This window comes from Salminus brasiliensis, chromosome 18 (assembly GCF_030463535.1).
Source record: "Salminus brasiliensis chromosome 18, fSalBra1.hap2, whole genome shotgun sequence".
Lineage (NCBI taxonomy): Eukaryota > Metazoa > Chordata > Actinopteri > Characiformes > Bryconidae > Salminus > Salminus brasiliensis.
The window spans coordinates 20,403,138-20,425,507 of NC_132895.1; the positions used below are offsets into that span (position 1 = coordinate 20,403,138).

Consider the following 22,370-nt stretch of genomic DNA (forward strand, 5'->3'; position numbering starts at 1 on the left):
TCATTCATTCATTCAAACAATAAATTGTACATGTTATTGATAATGAAATGTCCTTGTTTATGTGCGCATAAGACAAAAGAAAATCACTGCGACAAATGTGGGTCTGTTTACACCTTTACGCCTGTTTTTGGTGATCGGATCATGTTTGGATTTTACTTGTCTGCATGTAAAGTCAGGTGTAAACACACCTAATGTGCATTGTGATCGGATTATGATCGGATCACTCAACCAACATTCAGCTCTTGGCTTCTCTCTCCGTCTTGCTCTATTTCCCTTGCACTATCTCTCTCGTGTGTGTATGTGTGTGTATGTGCTTAGACCGATAGAGCAGTGTTAAAGAGTTTGTTCTCTTGCTGTTTAAAAAGTCTGTTGCATTTTCTGATAAAGCCATTATGGGATGTAAGAACCATCTATTGATCCACTGTGTTGTAGAACCCCCATCATTTCTCTTAACTGTTCTCAGTCTCCCAGAGCAGGACAATTTTGATGAGAAACCAAGTTAAATGATGTACACGTTGGTGTGATTTTTTAGGCAGGACAGTAAAATCATGTCTCAACTGGTCATACTGGGAAATTTTAATGATCAGTGTAAAGAGAATCCAGTCAAAATAGATCCAAATACTATCCAGATACAAAACTCATGTTAATGACAGGTGTAAACCATATGTTGTTAGAACTCATATGGTAAGTGTGTTTTGGCTATTTACTGTGAATATTTCATTTTAGTGGACTGTTATATGTAACATGAGATTGTGTATATACATGTCAATAAACATGAGCTAACATATATAATACATACTGCACATATATTTATCACCTGAACAACACAACTGAGTGTGTGTATTTACCAATGGTGCAGTGCTCTCCGTTCCAACCTTGCTCACACTGGCATTTGCCGTCCCTGCAGGTGCCATGCTTCACACACTGCGGGTTACATAGTCTCTGGTCGCACCCAGCACCCGCCCAGCCCTCTTCACAGTGACAGACACCGCCCACACACACCCCGTGACTTCCGCAATCTGCAGAACACACCTCTGCAGAGAGAGAGAGGAGAGAAAGAGAGAGTGCAAGCGAAAGTCAGAAAACAGTACGGAATAAACACTATCTCAGAAGATATAGAGGATGAGGCCAAGAACAAATAAGTAAGAAAAGGAGGACGACGGGAAAATGGAATCAATAGAGTTGATGGATGATATTCAGAGAGAGGACAAAAGAAAGAAATGAGCCATATTTCAAGAGAGGGCCCAGAAGAGATGAGAAGATGAGTGAAGAGAGCAGAAGATGAGTGACTAATAGAAATGAGTGTGGAGAAGACAAAATGAGCACAGAAAAGAGGTATAAAGAACAAAGAAGAGGAGTGGAAAGAAGATGGGTAAAGAGAAGAGAAGGTGAGTGAAGAGGAGTGTTGAAAAGAGGAGTGAAGAAAAGATGACAGAGAAGTTGTTGATTAAAGAGATGAAAAGAGAAGAAGAGAAAACAAGAGAAAAGAAAAGAGAGAAGTGAAGAGAAGAGAAAACGAGAGGAGAGAAGAGAAGAAAAAAAATGAGAGGAGAGAAGTGAAGACCCACCTGTGGAGCAGTCAGGGCCCATCCAGTTAGGATCACAGCTGCAGAGGCCTGTATCGGCACTGTAGACTCCGTGGCCGTGGCACTGGTCAGGACACTGTGCTCTGGGCAGGTCACACAAAGGCCCCGCCCAACCCAGCTTACAGTGACACTGACCCTGCAAGCATGTCCCATGACCAGAACACATAGGGTCCAGACAATCCACTGAGAGAGAGCGAGAGAGAGAGAGAGAGAGAGAGAGAGAGAGAGAGAGAGAGAGAGCGAGCACGAAAGCATGTAAGTGAGAGAAAGCTGAGGGGAATAGGAAAGGAGACGTTGAAGGGCCAAGCTGATGCAAAGTCTTTAAAACTGAAGGAGAAATGCTGAAGGACATTCAAGTGGACTTCAAAAAGCACTCCAGATGATTCTGCGCTGTGAATCCTGCACATGCACACGCAAAAGTACCATTTTTCACATCTCCTTCTTCCTTCTCTTCTCTTGCAGCCACTCATCTTTCACCTCACTCCTCTAAACTCACCTCTGGGATCTCTCCTTTTCCAGTGAGGAGCGGCAGCTCATATGAGCTGCACAGTAAGTGGGAGAGTCAGTTTCAGGCCAATTCTTTAAAAGCCCGATCAATAACACCAATTTAATCCCCTTCATAATGCTTATGATGTATGTACCCTAGCTGGTAAAGGTATTGATACAGGGCAGATACGGAAATTGAGAATCTCTTAGAAAGAGGGCTTTTGGGCGAGAGTGCAGGAACTGTGAAATACTGTGTGAGAGTGTGTCTTAGTGAGTATGTGTGTGCGTATGTATGCGTGTTACTGAGAAACACAATAGTTACAAATCAAAGCAATTTTACTATCCCACTATCATTTGGGGGTTTAATGTGTGAGTATGACTTAAGTCCTCTTCCAGCTGGATTCATTTTTCTATCAAGGGAAAACACACCAATTCTACGCATAATTAAGCCTTTAGGATGTGAACAAAGTCATTTAGAGTGAGTTGATGTCAAATGGTTCATTGTAGAGAACTTACCAAACCAGATTTCTTTATAATATTGGTAATAGGAACTAGATGGCTAAATCTGTAAATGCCTCTAAAACATCACAGAAAGTTATTACAGAAAATGGTTAATGTACACAGCTTGATGCCTTAGAGGCTCAGTTAGAAGAATGGGGTTTTAAATGGTGGGCAGAATGGTAGCCAAAGATTTTTTTTAAACAGACACCTTTCTCCAACTTTTTAATATAAGATTTAATATACACTCAGAAGATACATGTTGGGACACTGGTGGTTGGGCTGTAAATAAGCTGGATGTGTGATGAATGGGCTTCAAAGCAGATGTTGATGATTGGCAAATAGAAGTGATTGAATTTGGGTGTGCCAATAGTGTGAAGGAAGTAGCTAAATCTGCAGGTTTATCAAAACATACGGTCGAACAGGTCTACCAGCAGTGGCAAAAATGCCAGTCTACAAGAAATTCTCATCATTCTTGAGCAGAAGTCCTCTTGCATGCCGTTTTGCTCCATATGTTTATGGTATGCAGTTCCCTGCAGGGAGTTCTTTCAGAAATTGGTTCTAAGGGACCTGCGTTGACTGTCATCTAAAGGCAATTCTTGCCTGGAAGTGATGCGATATTCATTCACAAGCCGTGAAGTACCACAGCGGTCCCTGTTCATTAGTTTTGTATCTTGGACACAATTCTGCAAAGAATTTCATTATAGACTGGGAGTTCTGCCACTGCAAGTAGACCGGTATGACTGTATGCTTTGATACACCTGCAAATCCAATTCACACTACGGCCTTGGGCACGTTTCCCATTTTCCACACAATAAACTAGACATTCACTGCACTGTACCACCTCTTCTTAATCTATGAATCCCACAGTTATTTATAGCCCAATCATTCCCATGTAACGCCATCTGCAGTTACTGAATTTACTACCACCTTAAATACGCAAGTTTATCATTTCCAGGGAGCTTATAACGGGTGCCATCAGCCATGACATACTTTGTATCTGAAGTTTGCTTCTTCAGTTTAGCTCTATGTAGCTGATTGAGCAATCAGAGCAATTTTAATTCAGCGGAGTATGCAGCATCATTCCATGTTTTGCAGCGCAGTTTGAATGAATAATGCTCATTGCATCTGAGGTCAGTAATAAAAAAAATGTAATCAGTTAAGTAATGGCAAGAATTTGTGTTTAAATCTGGTACTACTTAAATCCAGGCAATTTTGTGTCATTTAGGGAAATGCTTTATCCTGTAAACATCAGCCAGTGATGTGTCTTACAAAACCAATCATCAATCTTGTCTGGTAGAAGGAATCCAGTGTGAATAGTGCTTTACAGGCTGACGCTTTTGGCTCTCACCTTCCTCGCAGCTGTCACCACGGTAACCGGCTGCACAGGTGCATGTGCCCTGGCTGCAGGTGCCGCGGCCGCCGCACTCTGGGTCGATGCATTGGCCCACTGGCACGTCGCACTCCAGCCCCTTCCATCCACTGTAGCACACACACACTCCTTTACTGTACTGCCCATTGCCACTGCACAACACCGGACACGCGGCTGCAAAAAGAGAGCCAGGAAAGAGTAGAGAGAAGCGGAGAGACCCGAGGAATCAGGACAGAGAGAACAAACAGCTTCATTCAGAAGAGTTGAGGTAAGAAACGAAAACGAAAGGAGAAATCAGAGATTTGAAAAGTTACTGTGTGTTCATGACCCTTCTGAGCTGAGCTGAACTGGTAACAGGTCAGTGTTGATAAGGAAATGGTACAAAAGCACTGGGGAAGATCAATAACAAGCCCTGAATCTCCTACAATAAACAGAATTGTGTGCGCACACACACACACAGCGAGGCATAAACACCTCGTCACATAACCACTTTCAAACTCCCACGGATGTGGCGCAAAAGAAATATGACTCATATATAATTAATCCAAGGAGCTACAGTAAAATCACCAGCAGCAAGTTCTGATAGATACAGGATATGGCATTAAGCAAGCTTCATCCTGCAGCTAGCTGGCAGGCTCCTCTCTCCTTCTCCTTCTCTTTTTTCTTTCTCTTCCACTCTCTCTCTCTCTCTGAACAGTTCTACCTCTGGGACCAAAGCATTGCTCAGTAAGATTTCTGTAACACAGCACAGTGAATGCAACATAACTAAGCATTGACTTAAACACGCTGTGGCGAGTTTTATCAATAGGTTTCCAGCTGACCACCAACATCAAAAGACGTTGTTATCTGGTTGAATGCAAGTTGTGACGTCGGGTGACCTGAACGTCAATTTTATGCAGAATGGTGTCAACAGCCAATGTTGATATTTTGCTGGTTTTAAGTTGTGATGTTAATTAACCAAAATTTAACACCTTTAAAACACTACATTCCAATGGCATTGTGGTGTAAAATACAGTACCAACATTCAGTTGTGAGGTACAGGGAACAAAACCCAACGTCTGCTTAAAAATTGAAATTCTATACTACAGACTGTGTCTACATCTACATATCAGTGTCTGGTTTTAAGTAACCACATTTTGACGGTTCAACATTTGCCTAACATTTGTGCTTGATGTCAAATCAATCTTGTTTTTTGATGGATGTGTGACTTTCCAACCAAAACTCATCATCATCTGTACTGACTCGTTAAACTGATGTTTACTGTAAATTAAAATCAACGGCTTTCTGACATCAAACTGATGTCAGATGACTGCTGGGTTTAAGAGCAAATGGACTGGTTTATGTTTAGAGCAGCACCACTTTGCAACCACTCAAAAAAAAAACAAAGCACGGGTAAGTAACATAGCAAAAATATCCAAACGTTTGCTGCACTACATCCAATTACAGTAAGTATGCACTTGTTATGCTTGTTGCAATGAAACATGCAGTTCCAAACACAAAATGCTCAAAAGGCATATCATAATCACAATAAATTATTGCCATACTGCCTACTATATCACATCATACGGACATCCAATATGCTGTTACTAACATACCACTCCAATACTGCACTATTACAGGCATTAAAGCACAGCCAACAGGTGGATTGAAGGCCACAGCAGAAACCAATAAAAAAAGCCCTTTACAAAAAGCCACTACAGTGAATGGTACCTTTGGAGCAATCCATGCCGTGGAAACCAGGGAAGCAGTGACATACTCCTGACGTACACTCTCCGTTGCCATGGCAATTCTGGGGGCACTCTTGCACAGAATCTGTAAAGTGAGAGAACAGAAGGACTGAACACGCTAAAGACACACGCTGACTTATGTAGACGAGAAGAGAAGAGGCAAGTTTTCAATTTTCTGTTTGTTCTTCAAATGAGAGGAATTGCATTACTGAATATATTAACCATATATTAACAGATATATTAAGCTTTGAAATAAGTCTTAAACATTAACAAATATACCATATACCATTTACCAGTGTTAAAAAGCTCTGAAATTTGATTAACATTTTCATTTTCGTCTGCCAATATTAATGTTTAAGTATAAATATGCTACGATAAATTAAACAAATGACATGCAACAGATTTGTCAGATTTTATGAGCACTTTGCTGTTTTTGCAATTTGCCTTGCCTGATAAGTAACGATAAAAATCAGTCTGAGTGTGTGGAGCCTCGATTGTGTCTGCTTATTCAGAAACATTGGCTAATTAAGACATCTTCTTAATAACACTAAATGGCAGCCAAATTCTAATACGAAACCAATACCATGATTTTAATTACAGGTATTTATCTACAAATGATCCCTTTTAACAGTCAATTAACAATAAATAAACACATTATAGCAGTGGGCACTTGGCAAGTGTCCCTCGTTTTTATAGTTCTGGCCTTCAGCTGAAAGGCTACACTGAGTCTATTTGATGAAAAACAAAACAGGGAAGTGGAGAGCAGCTCAATGATTTCTTTCCTTCTGCTTGTTTACACTTAAGTGCCTGCACTCCATGTGACTTCAGCAAAGCACCACACAAGACACAGGTTTCCATCAGCTCAAGTCAATTACGTACTATTTCTTCACGCTATTCCTTCACAAGTCTCAGACGCTCTAAAGCACTTATCTACCCTTCCGTCTGTATTACAGTTTTTACAGAACTCATTTTTTTGACAACTGTACTGTACTTTTCTCCATCTTTCTGACAAGTTAAAATAAGTGCTGACGTTTTATCTTCCTGTTGTGGAACGATCCATACCGGAAATTGCCAAGGCTTAAAAGCAACTTCTACAGACACCCTTTCCCCAAATGGAAATAGTCATGACTGTAGAAATAGCAGGAACTGTACTTCTGTGTCACACAACTTTGTTAAATATATTTGTTCAAAAAGAAATGCAGAAATCACATAGTCACACTGTTTCATTTTCATTGGTCTTGCAGGGATGTGCTAACACTAATGCTGAAAATGAAATGCAAGATGTTCTGCATCACTCACGCCATGCACAGACAGTATGTGTGAAACAGGCCTGAGAGTGGGATGGGGATGTAATGAAAGGGCATGGCAATGCGCACCCAGAGCCACTGTGCTGAAGGAGACGGCCTCTTTTTCCTTGCCGTCATTGTAGAAGGCCAGGTGCCATGTGCCAGGGTCCAGATATTGCACAAAGATGGCCTCGTTTTGCACCACTGTCTGGATACTGCGCCGCTCTCGTGGAGACTCCACCACACTCCACTTCTCCTTCCCATCCAAACGTTCCATATAGTCATACTGTAGAGAGAGCAAAACAAAAAGAGTATGTTTAAAAAGGTTATTAGATTTAGATTTTAAAGCCACTACTGCTGTATTCTGTTTTCTGTACTTAGCAAGTAACTCTTCTTATCATTGTAGCAAACCTAGCATAAGCCAGAATTGCTAAAAGCATTTATTTCTTCAGACATTCTTGATACCCGACATGAGCTTTTTCACCCTTTAGAACAGGAGAAGTTAGGAGAAGTAGGACTTCATTTGTCAGGATTTGATTGGATGGTGCAAAGCAGGTGTTTCAAAACAGACATGGATCCAAACCATGCAAGATTACTCGCCTCCTGCTGCACAAGATCGGAGGAGGAGGAGGATGAGGAGGAGGATGGGACCAAATCATTTGAGTCGGTGCATGCAGCTGTGAAGGGAGGTAACGCCTCTGTGTTTTTAACACTCTGGTGTTTTGCTCGCTGATGGGAAGGAGAGGGAAAACTTGCTGTGATGATGCTGGTTATCAAAATTTTCATTCAGAGACAGGTAAAAGTCACTGAACATCACCTGAAGATCTCAGAAAAACAGAAAATTTGAATTTCGAATGTCAAGGTCATGCTTAAAATGACCAAGGACATGAACTAAGAAGTTCCATTGTGAGTTCAGGTTGACTTCAAAAGAGAAAACAATGCAGCTCTACTGTACTGTATGTATTTACTAAAATAAGACTGGTGACAGTCCCAAGTCCAGTGTTTGTTAAAGGGTCCTTTCAAGAGTTCAAAGGTGTTTTAGGCATTAGTTAGCCAGGATTATGTTAACATCTGGAGAAGGTATTCAGGGGGACTGCTACTCTACCATCTTATGAAAATTGAGGATGGATCTGATGTTTGATCTGAGAGCAGAGAGCAGAACAGGATGCTAAGCTCAGGATGTTGCAGCAGGTTACAGAGCACAAGAGGACCTTTAGAGAGGTGAGGACAGTGTGCTGTGGTGTGTGTACTGTAGCGTACCTGGGCATGTGAGGGTGGCAGGCCTTTGCGCATGTAAACTCCAAACAAGGCGTCCTTGCCCAGGGAGATGTTGAACTTGAGGAAGTGCGGCTGACGTAGGTGCAGCAGTGACCTCCAAAATACGCCCGGCGGAACCTCCTGACTCACCCTCCGGCCCACCTCCAGCTCACCACTGTTTATACTGCTGTTCCTCAACAACCACGGCCCTGAGAGAAAGAGAAAGAGAAAGAGAGGGGGGCAGAGAAAAAGAGAGGGAGACCAGAAAGATGAGAATCAACAATCAACAGTATACAGACAAAGGGGAGAAAGAAGATAAAGAAAAGCCTTATTGTCAAGAGAGCGAGACAGAGAGAGCGAGACAGATAATTTTCTGCTCCATAGGAAAATATTTGCAGAGAGCCTAAAAAGGAAGATCAACACTTTTTATCCCACGGAGACTGTGCTCTGTACTAATGAGTGTGCAGAGTGGGCTGCCAAGCCATCAACCCAAAGTCTAACTCTGCTTTCTCCCATGAGAGTATACTGCAGCCTCACAGAGCTGCCCCCGTACACACACACTCACGCTCCTCAAGTTCCACTGAGGAAGAAACTGAGAAATAAGAAGGAGACAGTGTGCGAGTGAACAGACAGAAAGAAAAGAAAACAAGATGCTGTTGCTCCTACAAAACGGTCTATACACCTGTTAGGCTCTATTCATTTAGAGAGAGAAGATGCTGCCAGTGTAGATACATTAGCTGTTGATGAGGGTCAGTGGCAGACCGCCGACAGGAGTCTGTGCTTGTGCCCATCACAGTTGGCTGTAGTTGGTCCTTGTCAGCACCGTTTTGGCCGACGGAGCATTTGAATCAGCGTCGGTGGCGAGAATTGCGAATCAGCGTACGAGGACAGAAACCAAAGTGAGCAAAGCAGCAAATAGCAGTTTTGAGAATGCACACACACACACACACACACACACACTAACACACACAGAAAAGACTTCTTTGTTCTCAGTGGTTCTTAGTTTGGTACACATTAAAAAATTCTAAATGCACAAGGCCAGATTTCTTTTCATTCATTTTCTATGTTTATTCTCATTTCAGACACCAATCAGCTTGAGCTAAACTTAGTATGGCAGGTTGCCAACGGCTTACAGCTTAAGGCAGGACGCACCTGTATCCACGTTTACTCAGTATACTGTTCTTTGCATTAAAAAACTAAGAAAAAAAATCAATAATGGCCTGTCTTTGTTCCGCAGGTATAAATGATGCATTCAGCTTTAATCTTCAGTGCGAACACATTAATTCAGTGCAGTAATATTAAGACATGCTTTGTTTAGACTAACTTGGTTCCATGTTGTCACCTATATTTTCTCTAAGCACAAACTAACTACACCACTGACAACAATTTTTTGTTCAGAACGTGCTTCAGAACAAGTTTGGTGGATAGAGAATGAGATGTTAAGCAGAGAGCGGGGTAAAGCCCTGTTTTTGTAATTTGTTGAGATGTCTCACAGACTTTGTTGGCTGACGACCTCTCCCAACCAAAGATCTTATGGGACTTCTAAGGTCTGCCCCACCTTTGTAATTGCGAGTTTGCCAGCAGAAGCTAGTGGGATTACTTTAAATCAGACGGATATGAAAACAGCCCAGGTGTTTGTGTGTTAGCCTACTGTTGCTAGCAACACAATGCTCTATGTTCTGCACTTTTTGGTTGCATAACAGTGGCATGGCATCATAACCCATTCATTTTCATGCCACGGTATACCTAAAATCATTATACCACTGCAACTCTAATGAAGATGTTAAGAAACTGAACTGGGGTCAGTTGGCTGCTCTGTATGTGATCACCCTTACTGTCTGCATACAGCTTCAGTGATGTGTTGCAGGGACATAAGCAGTCAATGCAGACCATGGGGATTATTTCTCACATGAGTCTGGCACATTCAGTCTCACTGCTAACATGAGCACTTTGGAAACAGGTGTGCGTGTGTCAAATCTTGTCAAATTTGGTTACACATTACGTTCATCAATAAGTGTACATAAATACTGAACATGTATACTGTGTATTCACCGTTCGACTGCATGCAAACCATGGTCGTGATGTTAACCATTTTTGCAATTCAAATGTTTGACTGTAAATGAATAGTATTTAAATCTCATTCCCACTAAGAAGCTATAACATCAAATAAAGCTTAGGGTACTGTGTCATTTCATGGAAGCCCTTTACTTTGTCAGTTAACTGCGGAGACAGCCTATTTGATATCAATACTTAATGAACATTCACTTTTACATAGCCTTTTCCTTTTTTACCCAGCCTCTCAGGATAACAGCGCCTTGCTGTCACTTTCACACAGTATGTTTAGCTTAAACACAGGCCTCTGAAGCTCCAAGCAATATATTGTTTACACGGTATGTTACAGTTTTACTTCAGCTCCTGCTACAGGGAGTTGTTCCCTGTTGTGCAAGCACATTAAGTATGTGTGTGTGTGTGTGTGTGTTTGGGTCGTCAGCTGTAGGCTGTGCGATACAGACTAAAGTTGAGCTGACCTAAACACCTAAGATCATCAAACAGCCTTAGTCTGTGTGGCGTCTTCCTCGTCAGCTTTGTGTGTCTTGTGACTGTTTTATTTCTATGTGTTTCAGTTCCTTTCAGACACAGGTGTGCATGCTACACCCAGTAAAACCATCTACTTTTCTCCAGTGGTTCTGGGAAAAAAACCATTTAGGGTCTTGGGTCATTTATTTTTGTAGCCCCAACGTACTGGGTGTTTAAGTTGTGCCTATCCGCACAAGCTGCAGACCAAATTAAACCAGGCCAACTTGAATGACTTAAGGCAAAAGTTTGTATAAACCATTTGAGAAAACTCTCTCGAAACTAATTAGATTTTACGTAGCACACTCGCGCCCACACACACACACACACAACCAAAACACTCACACATACTCTCCATCACATGCAAATACACTGCGGGTTGTGAGGCTGGCGTGTGTTACAGCACATGACGGCTCTCCTCGTGTTAACTGTCAGTCCCCATGCTGTTCTCTGTGTCTGATGTACACTGATAGGCAAAGGCTCACTATTTCTCTGCCTCCAAAAAAACTCCCACTGCATTCAAACTAGAGAGAGCGAGAGAGAGAGAGAGAGAGAGCGAGAGAGAAAGAGAGTGAGTGAGAGTGAGGAAGATACAGATTTAGAGAGAGAAAGAGAGAGAGACAGGGTTAGCGCAAGAGAAACAGCAGGGGTTCTATCCCTACACTGATCAGCTCTTGTCTGAGCTGTAGAACACACACGCAAGCACACACACACACAGACTTGCCCAGGCGCGCACACACACACACACACACACACACACTGACAGATTTGAGTGGCAGGCCTGTTAAAAGCTGCACTGCCTCCTAACCAGCAGGAGTCTGCTCCAGCCCCCCTCATTAACACAACACATGGACAGAGAGATATGCAGAGAGAGAGAGAGAGATGGTGGAAAGAAAAGAGAGAGAGAAATGGTGAGAGAGAGAGGCTACCTAAGTAAAGCAGGACTTTTGCTCTGTGCTGACTTTAGCTGTGGGTTCACTCTCCTGACATGAGCTTAGCCGAGCAGAACCTCTCCCATCACAGCCAATAAAACCAGGTCCTGTCCCTTCTCCTCCTCACTCTTCCCTTTCCTTCTCTCCTCCTCTCATGTAGAGAGAGCCAGGCTGGGTTTAAACTCACAACGCAGTTCTACTCAAACCAAAACGCACGTCATATGGGGGTCTTATACACAACAGAAGCACAATAGCAGCTAACATAGAAGAGAGATTCAAGCCATACTAGCCTTCTGAGACACGGCAGTAAAGGCCAGAAGCAGAGAAGTGGAATCAGCTGAATCCTTATCTTGATGGGTTATTTATACAGTGCTGCTTAGTTTTTGGGTAGCCCAACTGATGGGGTAGGGTTATAGTAACTACCTGGCCAATGGGTTCATTTTTAAACAATAACAGCATGCGATAAAGAGATTTGAATTACATTTTGGTTGTTGGTTTATCCAGAGCCACTTGTTTTTAACTCATGTTACACAGGTAGATCAATGTAGCGTTAGGAGTCTCCTATTGGAGTAGTTCTTATTGGTGGGCTCGTCTAATAGGGAAATAAACCCTATTCTATTATGGGGAGGGCAATGCTGTTGTTGCCGTGGTTGTGTTGGATCCAGAGTCTTCTGGCTTTTTTATATCTTATTTAAAATAATGGTGGGTCAAACATGGACTGTGTGTCGGCGCTGTTGGACAGTTGTAAGGTAAGTGTGTGGAAATGCTTACCCACCACATGAGGGCCATACAACACTAGGTGGGGCACACTGTAACTTGCCCAACTGTCTGTTCAATTAATAAAAAGAAGCCCAGTCTTCTGAATTTCAGAGGTTTTGTTGCTTTTACCCTGCTGTTCTGGACGTGTATTGAACAGTGAGGTCCAAACTGCAGTGTGAACTGAAGTGTGTCTTGATTCTACAGAGAGCTCTAACTATATACTACACAGTTTGGTCTGGCCCAGTTTACGACCTGTGCTTTGAGCATAAGTGTGTGCATAGCAGAAGCCCATTTCCCCTATCCACTCGCTTCACTGGCAGAATACATTCAGAGCACTACGGCAGATTTGTAACTCCAGAGCAAAACTAAACACTCCAAACATGTCCTGGCAACACATTTTTGTATCTAAAGATCACATTTTCTATCTAAAGATAAAATGATGATGTTTGTCAGCAGTGTGTAGAGGCCCTCCAGCTCCACAGTCTCCACAGCAAGCTCTCCATCAAAACCCTTTCATGAGACTGCAGGAGAAAACACTTCACAGAGAGAGAGAGAGAGAGAGAGAGAGAGAGTTAGTTCCCACACTCCAAAACCATTTCACACTCCATCTTCCTGCCCACGTTCCGCCTACATTCCTCCAACTCTACACAGGAGAGCTCCGTTCCACTTCTCGACAATTATGACGCGCACGCACACACCATGACCGGTCCATAGTCAGTCCATGTGTTTTGGGCTCATTCACACTCTCAGTATGTCTTTCTTCGTGGGTGTATTCAGAGATTAGTCTGAGCAGAGGAAGAGAGCCTCTGTGGTGTCGGTGTGTGTGTGTGTATGTGTGTGTGAGAGATTGTGTGTGTATGCAAAATGGTCAGTGTCAATCCTTGCTTATGAGGAGTGGGAGCTGCTGTCCACTGAACATGATGACACTAAAGATTAGTGGTGGGCGGCGTGACAGTACGGTCTCATCATCGTGTGAAATTACATTACAAGACATTTGTTCTCAGCGAAGCAGGAGTACTGTCAGCACGGTCTACGACACTGACCACGGCACAAAGCTTTCTAAAAAAACACATTTACAATAAGCAGGGGTGTTACACTGTCAAATTAAAAGTGCACAGCAACCCACTTGTCTTGCCTTTGTATTATCCGTTTGACTGCAAACCACCTTTTGGACCTGGCTTGAAAAGCACTCATTTACTCAGCCAGTCAAATTCAGCAGGCTACAGATTCTCCACAGAGGGTGGCTATAAGTTTTAGTGCGACCACTGTTCACCTATTGCTTTTCAGTTATTTAAATAGGTGCATTAATCAATCTCTGAATGTATTGAATGTTAGGACGTGCTTCTGTTCTATAGGTGCCCTGAGTCATTCTCATAACCATACACAATATAGTGGCATGTCAAGGCATGGTAACGCCTTGACATAATTTCTGTGGATAGACCTCAAAGGAGCAGTGCATGCAAGACGGCCCAGAAATCTCATAAACCTAGAAGCCTTTTGCAAGGAAGAATGTGTATAAATCCCTCAAACATGAATGAAGGACTCGTAGCTAATTATAGCTCTTAGCTTTGATACTAGAAAGTGGGAGTTACTTATAATTGCCAACATGGCCATGTCAGATCTTTCTAGCAAGTTCAGCCCAAGAACTGTGTAAAGAAGTCTCCAACAATCCTAAAATGTCATCACAGGACCTACCAGCAGCTCTCACTGCAGATAATGTCAAAATAAATGAGATCTTTTTAATCTCCTCCCAGAGTCAAATGCATCTACAACCTTCTTTCAGAAGGTCTCTCTCCTTCAGAAGGAGAGCTGTTTGGATCTGGCCATGGTTTAAATAGGACAGTTAGATGGTTTAATAAGACCGGCTCCTCCAAAATCCTGTCTAATGATGTTCTTATCATCTGCAGCTGACAGCTGCACCCGATTCAAATTTAAGACATTTTAAGTAGTAAGAAATGTGGGGGCGTCCTAACTGTTTTATTGCATCACTGTTATCACTGTTTTATTAATCAATGCTACTATTTTTACATATTTCATTTGTATGTATTTAGTTATCTTACCACCACCTCTCAATTTTTTTCCAATGAAGATCAAATGTCTGTATGTTTAAATATGTTTTTATAAGGTTTTCATGGGGTGTCCTACTTCTTTCACATGATTGTATGTGCATGTTCAAGGCAGTATGGGTGGTGTAGGAGGGGAGCTAAATGCATGCAGAGATTCGTATGTGAGCAGCAGGAGTTTGAATTGAATGTGTAGTTGGACGGGCAGCCAGTGTCACTGAAACAGAATTAGGGTGAAGTGGGCAGATCTTTTTAGAAATGTGAATTTTGGACGTATTCAAGTGAGCAGATGGTTTTGTTTGGTATACCAAAGAAAATGGGCAGTAATCTAGACAGGACGGTGCAAAAGCTTGGACCAGTGTTTCGGCGCATCATGTGTGGCATGGATGGGCTCAAGATAAGCAATATTATAAAGGTGAAAATGCCAAAGTGGTGTTAACTAGAGACCTTACTTGGAGTGAAGTGTTATATAATATGATATGCCAACCAAGATTTCTTTCATTTACATGAGTATGTTATATATATATATATATATATATATATATATATATATATATATATATATATATATATATATACATATACACACACACACAATCCACCAGAGCAGCACGAATGAAATGAAGAACGGTTCAGAATCTGAGAGGGGAAATTCTGCAAAGGAACATGAGGCTTAACTGCTTTATTTGTCTATCAAAAGTCAAAAAGAGAAAGAACAAACCAAAAGTCACTTATCATTGTGAAGCAGCAGACAGGCACGTCCCACTCCTGCTGTCTCCAGCTTCAAAAGCTTATTCGCTGCAAAGCCTCAGATTATTCACGTTAAATCTTACACATACAAACACTCACATTTGCACGCACATACACACATTCCACTTCCTTCTACCCTAAAATTTAAGTCACATGACTTTTTTTTGTTGTTGTGGGCGCCATGTTCATGACCTAGTTTAACAACAGGCGATGGCAAACAGTCACCTAAGATGAAAGACATAAACAAAAAAATAAAATGACATGACGAGTGGATGGTGCTGCTTTCATCTCCACCGTATTGTTGCGCCCAACAGCACAACATACTGCTGCCTAGTTTTATACATTATATATACACAGTCAGGAAGGGGATAGCAGCTCAGAAACCTGTGAGCTTACCCATAAACAGAAGCTGCCATGATTTCTTAAAATGCATTGACATCAATAACTGTTACAGTTCTATCATCATTATTATTTTTAAAGAAATTTTGCTTTTCAGATTTCTAAAATGCATCAATTCAATTTAATCCACTACGTCATTGAACTCCAATTGAAGTGCTAGCAGAAGTTGGCATTATCATCATGGTGTTAATACACTGCAATGCAATGTGCTTCTCTATGGTATTTTAATTAAGCATGAAAACATTTATTAAATTTGTGTGCTACTGGCCTGAGCACCTGCATAGCTCTTGTGCGTCCTTGATATTATCCATAATGTATTATCTGGTGACTGAGATCTGGCTACCATAGGCTGTCAGTATGGCAGGCAGCTCTCACATGAAATTCATGGATAAGATGTACCATGTCTTACTTCTGCCTGTCTCTAGACAGTGTAGTACTTAACAGTCATTGAACAATCACTGCTTCATGTGGCCAACCAACCTACCAAGCAATCTACGTTGACAGTATTCAGGCAGTAAATGATTGGTAACAACAGGCCCAAAGTGTGGCAAGAAAACATTTCCCTCACCATTCCACCACCTCCACCAGCCTGGGCTGTTGATAAAAAGCAGGTTGGGTCTCATTAGATTTATTAGACCAGTCTCCAGATTCCCAGTCTTCAACTGTCCAGTGTTGTGTATTGTGTATTTTTCTGCTCACCCCAATTGCACAGAGTGGTTAACAGAGTTACTGGTGCCATTTGCTGTTGAGCTCCCTCTTTAACAAGGCATTTCTGTCCAGAAAACTGCTGCTAACTAGATATTTTTTTTATTATTACACCAAACAAGGGAGCAAATGCATAAATGTAGCTGTTGGTCCTACCATCGCTGCAAGCCTTTTCAGAGCAGTAGCAAATCTGAACAGGTCAGAAATCTGGGAAACTGCCACCAATGCTGAGTCACCCACATCGCTACATTAATTTCCAGCAGCTGGCACTTTGGATACTGAGATGTGTTGGCACGTGTGCTGTTCTTACCTCTGCCTCCGGAGGGCACTGCTGCCACATCACCAGTGCCAGGGATGCCCGTGCTGAGGCCGGTACTGACAAGATGCCCATCTGTAGGCTTCAGACGCCAATTCAGCCCAAGCAGATTGAGAGCTGGAGGTTGGGGGAAAAAGAGAGAAAGAGAGAGAAAGAGAGAGAAAAACAGAGAGAGAGAGAGAGAGAGAGAGAGAGAGAGAGAGAGAGACATTTACTAAAACAGAACATGACAGTGTATCACACCTCCATACAATAGCATATATGCATGCCTAACCCAACCTGACAGCAAACAACTCACTACATCCACACTGCTACTTTAGCCACCATCAGGACATTTAAATACACTCATTATGCACACTACAAGTTGTGGGAGACACAGCTCCAAGCAGGCTCCGTGCCCAGAGAGGTTTAGTTAAACTAGACTTCATTTGTGCAGCTCCTGGGAGAACCCAGCTTCAGTCTAGACACCAAAGCATCAGCCTCTCCCTGATGACTCACTGTGAGAGTGGGTGCTAGGCTGATGTCAAGTGCCACATGACGGGATGTCACAAAAAAAAGGTGGTTATCTCAACGTACCGAGGCAAAGCAACGTGAAGGAGGGACGAGGAAATTGCTTCCAAAAAGATGAAATTAGTTGTTAAGTTGCCGACAGCTGCATTTTTCACTGTTTTTTTTTTTTTTTTTTGGGGTGGGGGGCCTTATTTATTTATTTATTTATTGGTTTTGCCGAGGCGGTGAGGGACCTGGCACGCTTCCCACAGTTTGATGTGAACCCTGCAGGAATCTCTCCAGTTTCAGCACAGAGTGTACATTTGGATCAAACATTCTGGTGGAAGGCTGGTAACTGAATGATCTCAAAGCTCATGACAGACTGGTTTATGTTTAAAAGCATGATGGCATCATAAAAATGCACTTTTGGAAAATGATTTAAAAGCAAGCAACAACAGAATAAAAAGGTGACGAATACGAACATGTGTGATCCTTGCTTGATCCGGAGGAAAATGCCTCGGTCGACACGTCTTCCTCACAGCATAATGTAGCTTTCAAGGAGCCTAATTTAGCTGATATCGATAATTTTTGCATGGTGCAATCTGCATGCCTAAATTATCGCACATGTGGGCAATAAGATTTATAAGACATTTTATTATATTGTTTATTGTGATAAACGATAAGCTTTTCTGAGTGGTTATCAATGGGGTGTCAATGATATATACTGTGTAGCGTGAAAAAATGCCTACGAATATCGTGATACAATGCTTCTGCCTTATAGTCCAACTACAGTGCAAATTACCCTGCAGCAATCGGGGGTTCCCAACGCACCAGTGTTGGCTGGCTGCCAACTCACTCGCCCAAGTGGAACAGATAGTTTCAACAACTATGAAACATTGGAAAACCTTTTATATATATATATACAGTTCTGATGGTTATTAGAGCTCCTTGAAGAGAACTTTTTCTTTGTGTTTCTCATATCGCAGCAGAGCCTCAGCAGTCTAAAGTGCATGAATGGCTCTTCACCACACCAAAATCCCCATACTGGACTGATGTTGCTAAGTTTAAGTGAGCTCCTGAGCTGCCAAAACTGCGCTTAAAGGATAAAGATCAGTGAGAAACCTCAGCTAACAGCATTCCATGTAAGCTAGATGACATGGAGCAATACTAGTACTGTACTAGAGTCAAGGCAGGTAAATGTAAGATTATGTATGTGTTTTTTTTAGAGAATATTTAATGTGTGTACTACAATGGGTCTTGGTTATTGATTCTAGTGTTCTTCCAGGGTGCTTCCAAGCTACCAAACAATGATTATGCTGAAGATCCCATGGATGGTACATGCTGAGTGGTACCCAGCAAAGGTAGCTACCCATAAAAAAGGGAAATGCAAACTAGGGGAAGAGGACGTTTGCTTCACACATGGTTCCGGTGCACCAACCATGTCTGTAAACCATGTTCTCTACAGCATGTAACATGTATGAGTGATGCTTTAAGGTGTACCAGCCTACTGTTGATGTAAGTGTTAGGATAGCAGAACGTGAGGCTCTGGCAATGCGGTGGCGGTGAGATATGTAGATATAAACATAAATGACTCTGTTCTGACTTTCCTCAAAGACTGTAGAGAAGTCTTCTGTGTACATGCTGGACTATGTGTCTTGTGTGATTGTGTGTCTGTTGCTTAGTTGCCTCGGACTGTGGATAGATTAAATAGGTGATGTGGTTTTACAGTTTGACGTGATACAGTAAGAGCCTAGCTTCTTCCCATGCTTACTATTATACCAGAAATGACTAAATGCTTTGAGTTTTATTGTTTTCTTCACTCATTCCTTAGTTATGTTTATGTATTTTTTTAAAGCAACTGCTGAGCCAGATTGTCGACTTGAGTTCAGCAAAGACAATAAATCATTATCATGTTTAAGCTGGCTGTGGGAGTGTGAACGCTGGGGAACCAGAAGGACATGGATATCTCTTTTTATGTTGCAGCCCGATCTAGACCTCAAGGCGTAGTTTAAGCTATATGCTTAGTTGACTGGCTTGGTCACATGACTTGGACTGTGGATGGGTTTAATAAGTGATGTGGTCTTACAGTTTGAAATGATACAGGAAGAGCTCATTATGGGGAACCTAGCTTCTTCCCATTTCTGGTTTACCATTATACCAGAAATGACTAAATGCTAAAGGGAGTTCTGGAATGGGGGTGAACGGGACCAAATTACAAAAAAATGTTGATAAAATACTTTCCTTAATTTAGGAAAGATAAATGCATTACATTCAATTCACAAAATTCAATTCATACAAAAAAATCACAAGTCTTATAAGCAAATCCAAGTTTTTCTACATTAAAAAGTTTGGGCAGAACCATGCTAGGATTCTGACTGACTGGCTGTTCATATGTCTATATGTATGTAAGGCAATGTTATGAAGTCCAACACTCTTAAAAATATAGGTGCTAGAAATATAGTGTCTGCCATAGAGTGATGCCATAGAAGAATATGAAGAAAATGTGAATGTGTGTGAAGAGCCTTTTTTACATGTCTATGGTGTCACTCAATCTTTTATAGCACCTTAATTTGTAAGAGTGGTTAATCTGGAGTTAAAAAATAACAGCTTAAAAAACAGGCCTTTTTCCAAGGACCTCTCAGAATTTAGATTTTGATGCATTTTGGTCCTAATGGTTAATTAGGGTGTAGAATGTAGATGGATGTAGAATGACTTGCTACAAAAAATAAAAAACAGTCTACGACACACACACACATCCACCCACATGTATACACACACACACACATCCAGTTCCACCCCTGAGAGAAGATGCCGATGTCTGCAGTCTCAGTGATAATGACTCACCTCCTCAGTCCTCCATCACCCCTAAATCTCATCCCCACAAAATCAATGCCATCCTACAACCCTCAACCCCCCCACCCCCACCCCACACACAGACACACACACACACACAAGCTCCCTCTTGCTCCAGAATGAATGTAGCGGGATGAAGGCCCTCTTATCATTCCCGTGTGAAGTGTGTGCTCTGGCCAAAAAGAAAGCGCTGACTCCTCCAGCCTATCTGCTGCTCCACTGTCAGCTACTCTATTGTCACAGACACACACATATGTATACATGCAAGCACACACACACACACACACACTTTCAGTTTTCCTAATCAAAACATCTTATCTTCTAGTCTTCTAATCAGCCTTATCTTACACTCTATCACTCCCTGCTCTTTCTCTTCCCTTCACCTTCACTTCTCCTCCCTCTCTTTCATTCTACTGCTCTCACTCTTCTGCTCTTCTAATCCACAATCCTGACCTCTGTCAGGAACAGCAGAGAGAAGAAAGATAGGCAGCATTGCCGCAGCAGGCTATCACCTATACACGGAAGCACAGATGGCAACCAGTGAGGAATCCTCTGGTTGGGAAAAAACAAAACAAAACAAAACACAGTAGCTGGAATCCCCCACTGAGTTTTTCCTTACGCCAAATGTAATCAAGACACGTTTGGTTTTTAATGTTCACTTCTTCCATTTGACAAGACTACTGCGGTAAAAAAGAGTAGGGAAATGTATGTCCATTGGTTAGAACTAGGCAAAAAGATGCCCAAGTCTTCACATACGGCCATCAAACAGCTTATTGTTGACTATAAAAAAAACAATGATATATAAGTTTTTACACTGTATATGGTTCTTTTAAGAAACCGTTGTATGTAGGGCTCAGATACCTCATTTTCAATGCTATTTAAAACAATTTTTGCTTTGATTGTAGAGAACAAAAAGTCTTACAGGGTCAAAAACCACAAAAAAACTTTTTTTCAACCTTTTGACATAACTGGACCAATAGAAATGCTCCAAAATGACTTGGAATTAAACCTTTTTACATTGACTTGCTGCTTTTTCCCCCTGTAAAGTTGCCATTGTGGAGATACAAGGTTTTTTGCCAGCAACGACATGCAAGTCTGTTTGAGATTACTCAACCAGCTGGAGCCGTTTGAGGCAAGTGTGTAATGGTTTAGTGCAGTTTGTACAATGCTAACAGAGTATAAGCTTTTTTTAATTATGTGCCAACCCTACAAAACAGGGTTCTTAAAGGTTCATTAGAAGGCAATAGTTTAACACAGAACCATGACAACTTAAAGACCCATTTAAGCGCTTACGTGGTTCTCTGGTCTGGTTAATCAGTTCCTTTCTGTAAAGTAAAATCTCTTGTATGGCTTGGAACCCTGTCTGAATTAAAATGTCTATGTAAGACATGTAATGTTATGAAATAACAGAAATTTGGAACAGTAGGAACATGCCTGAAGCCCCTCCTCCTTCTATATAATCTAATGTCTTATAAATACCATCTGTACCTTATTCATGTGTCTATGACAAAGTTTTCGCAACCCTCCAACCCTCCACCAGCCCATCTTCTCTCTTTTCAACTCTCTTGCCATCTCTCATTCATTCTCCCTCTCCTCTTATTCAAGGGCCCTTTTTTCTCCCCTCTCTTCAGTCTCCTCCCAATCACCATATGCTGATGGCATTGTCTGAACTAGCAAAATCATGGCTAGACTCTATAATCATGACAGAATACATGACATGTTAAGTGTCTTATGTCTGTAAGTTAATAAACTGTCAAACAGTGTCAAGTTCTAAGGGTTAAAAGGTTCTGTAGGACACCACAAGGGTTTAGCTATTCTTAAGAGGCAAAGGACCCTCAAACAGTACTCTACAGAACCAGATGTGCTTAGACTGTGAAACAGCCTTGCAGCCCCAGTGTAAAACAAAACAAAACAAGCAAAACAAGAGAACCAAACACAACTCATCTAACCGGCTACATTCAGAGAAAGGTTGTTTAGAAGATTAGCTTTTTTGTTAGCTTTTTTTTAGTGCTCAGTGTTACAGCTGCAATGCCAGGCATCCAGAACAGCTAAAAGACACCTGGATGTGGTGCAATCCCACTGCGGAGTTTCGCTGTGAATGAGAAACTGCTTGGTACTGCTCATGAACCTTGACTGACGACAGTAAATCCTGCCTGGTCACGCGTGTGTGCTTTTTGCCTTCACTAGAAGAAAATCACTCAGTTGAAAGCTCTGTCCTAAAACGATTACGGCTCAGTACAATCACCTGGACATCGCGGCGGCTCATGCTGCTGCAGACAGTAGGAAAGCAAGCTTAGCCTAAATCATTACTGCTGTGA

At 41.8% G+C, this 22,370-nt stretch overlaps 1 protein-coding gene across 10 annotated transcripts in view; it reads right to left on the reverse strand.

Annotated features, from left to right (window-relative positions):
- Positions 1-22,370, reverse strand: part of tenm2b (teneurin transmembrane protein 2b) — a 325,773-nt gene that overhangs the window by 26,704 nt on the left and 276,699 nt on the right. For all 10 annotated transcript variants that reach the window (XM_072662451.1, XM_072662450.1, XM_072662449.1 and 7 more), the window contains 7 exons: positions 16,705-16,827; positions 8,216-8,421; positions 7,046-7,241; positions 5,653-5,754; positions 3,922-4,116; positions 1,569-1,769; positions 849-1,034 (listed from right to left, as the gene is read on the reverse strand). In XM_072662451.1, the coding sequence (XP_072518552.1) occupies positions 849-1,034; positions 1,569-1,769; positions 3,922-4,116; positions 5,653-5,754; positions 7,046-7,241; positions 8,216-8,421; positions 16,705-16,827 (1,209 nt within the window). The remainder of the gene's footprint in view (positions 1-848; positions 1,035-1,568; positions 1,770-3,921; positions 4,117-5,652; positions 5,755-7,045; positions 7,242-8,215; positions 8,422-16,704; positions 16,828-22,370) is intronic.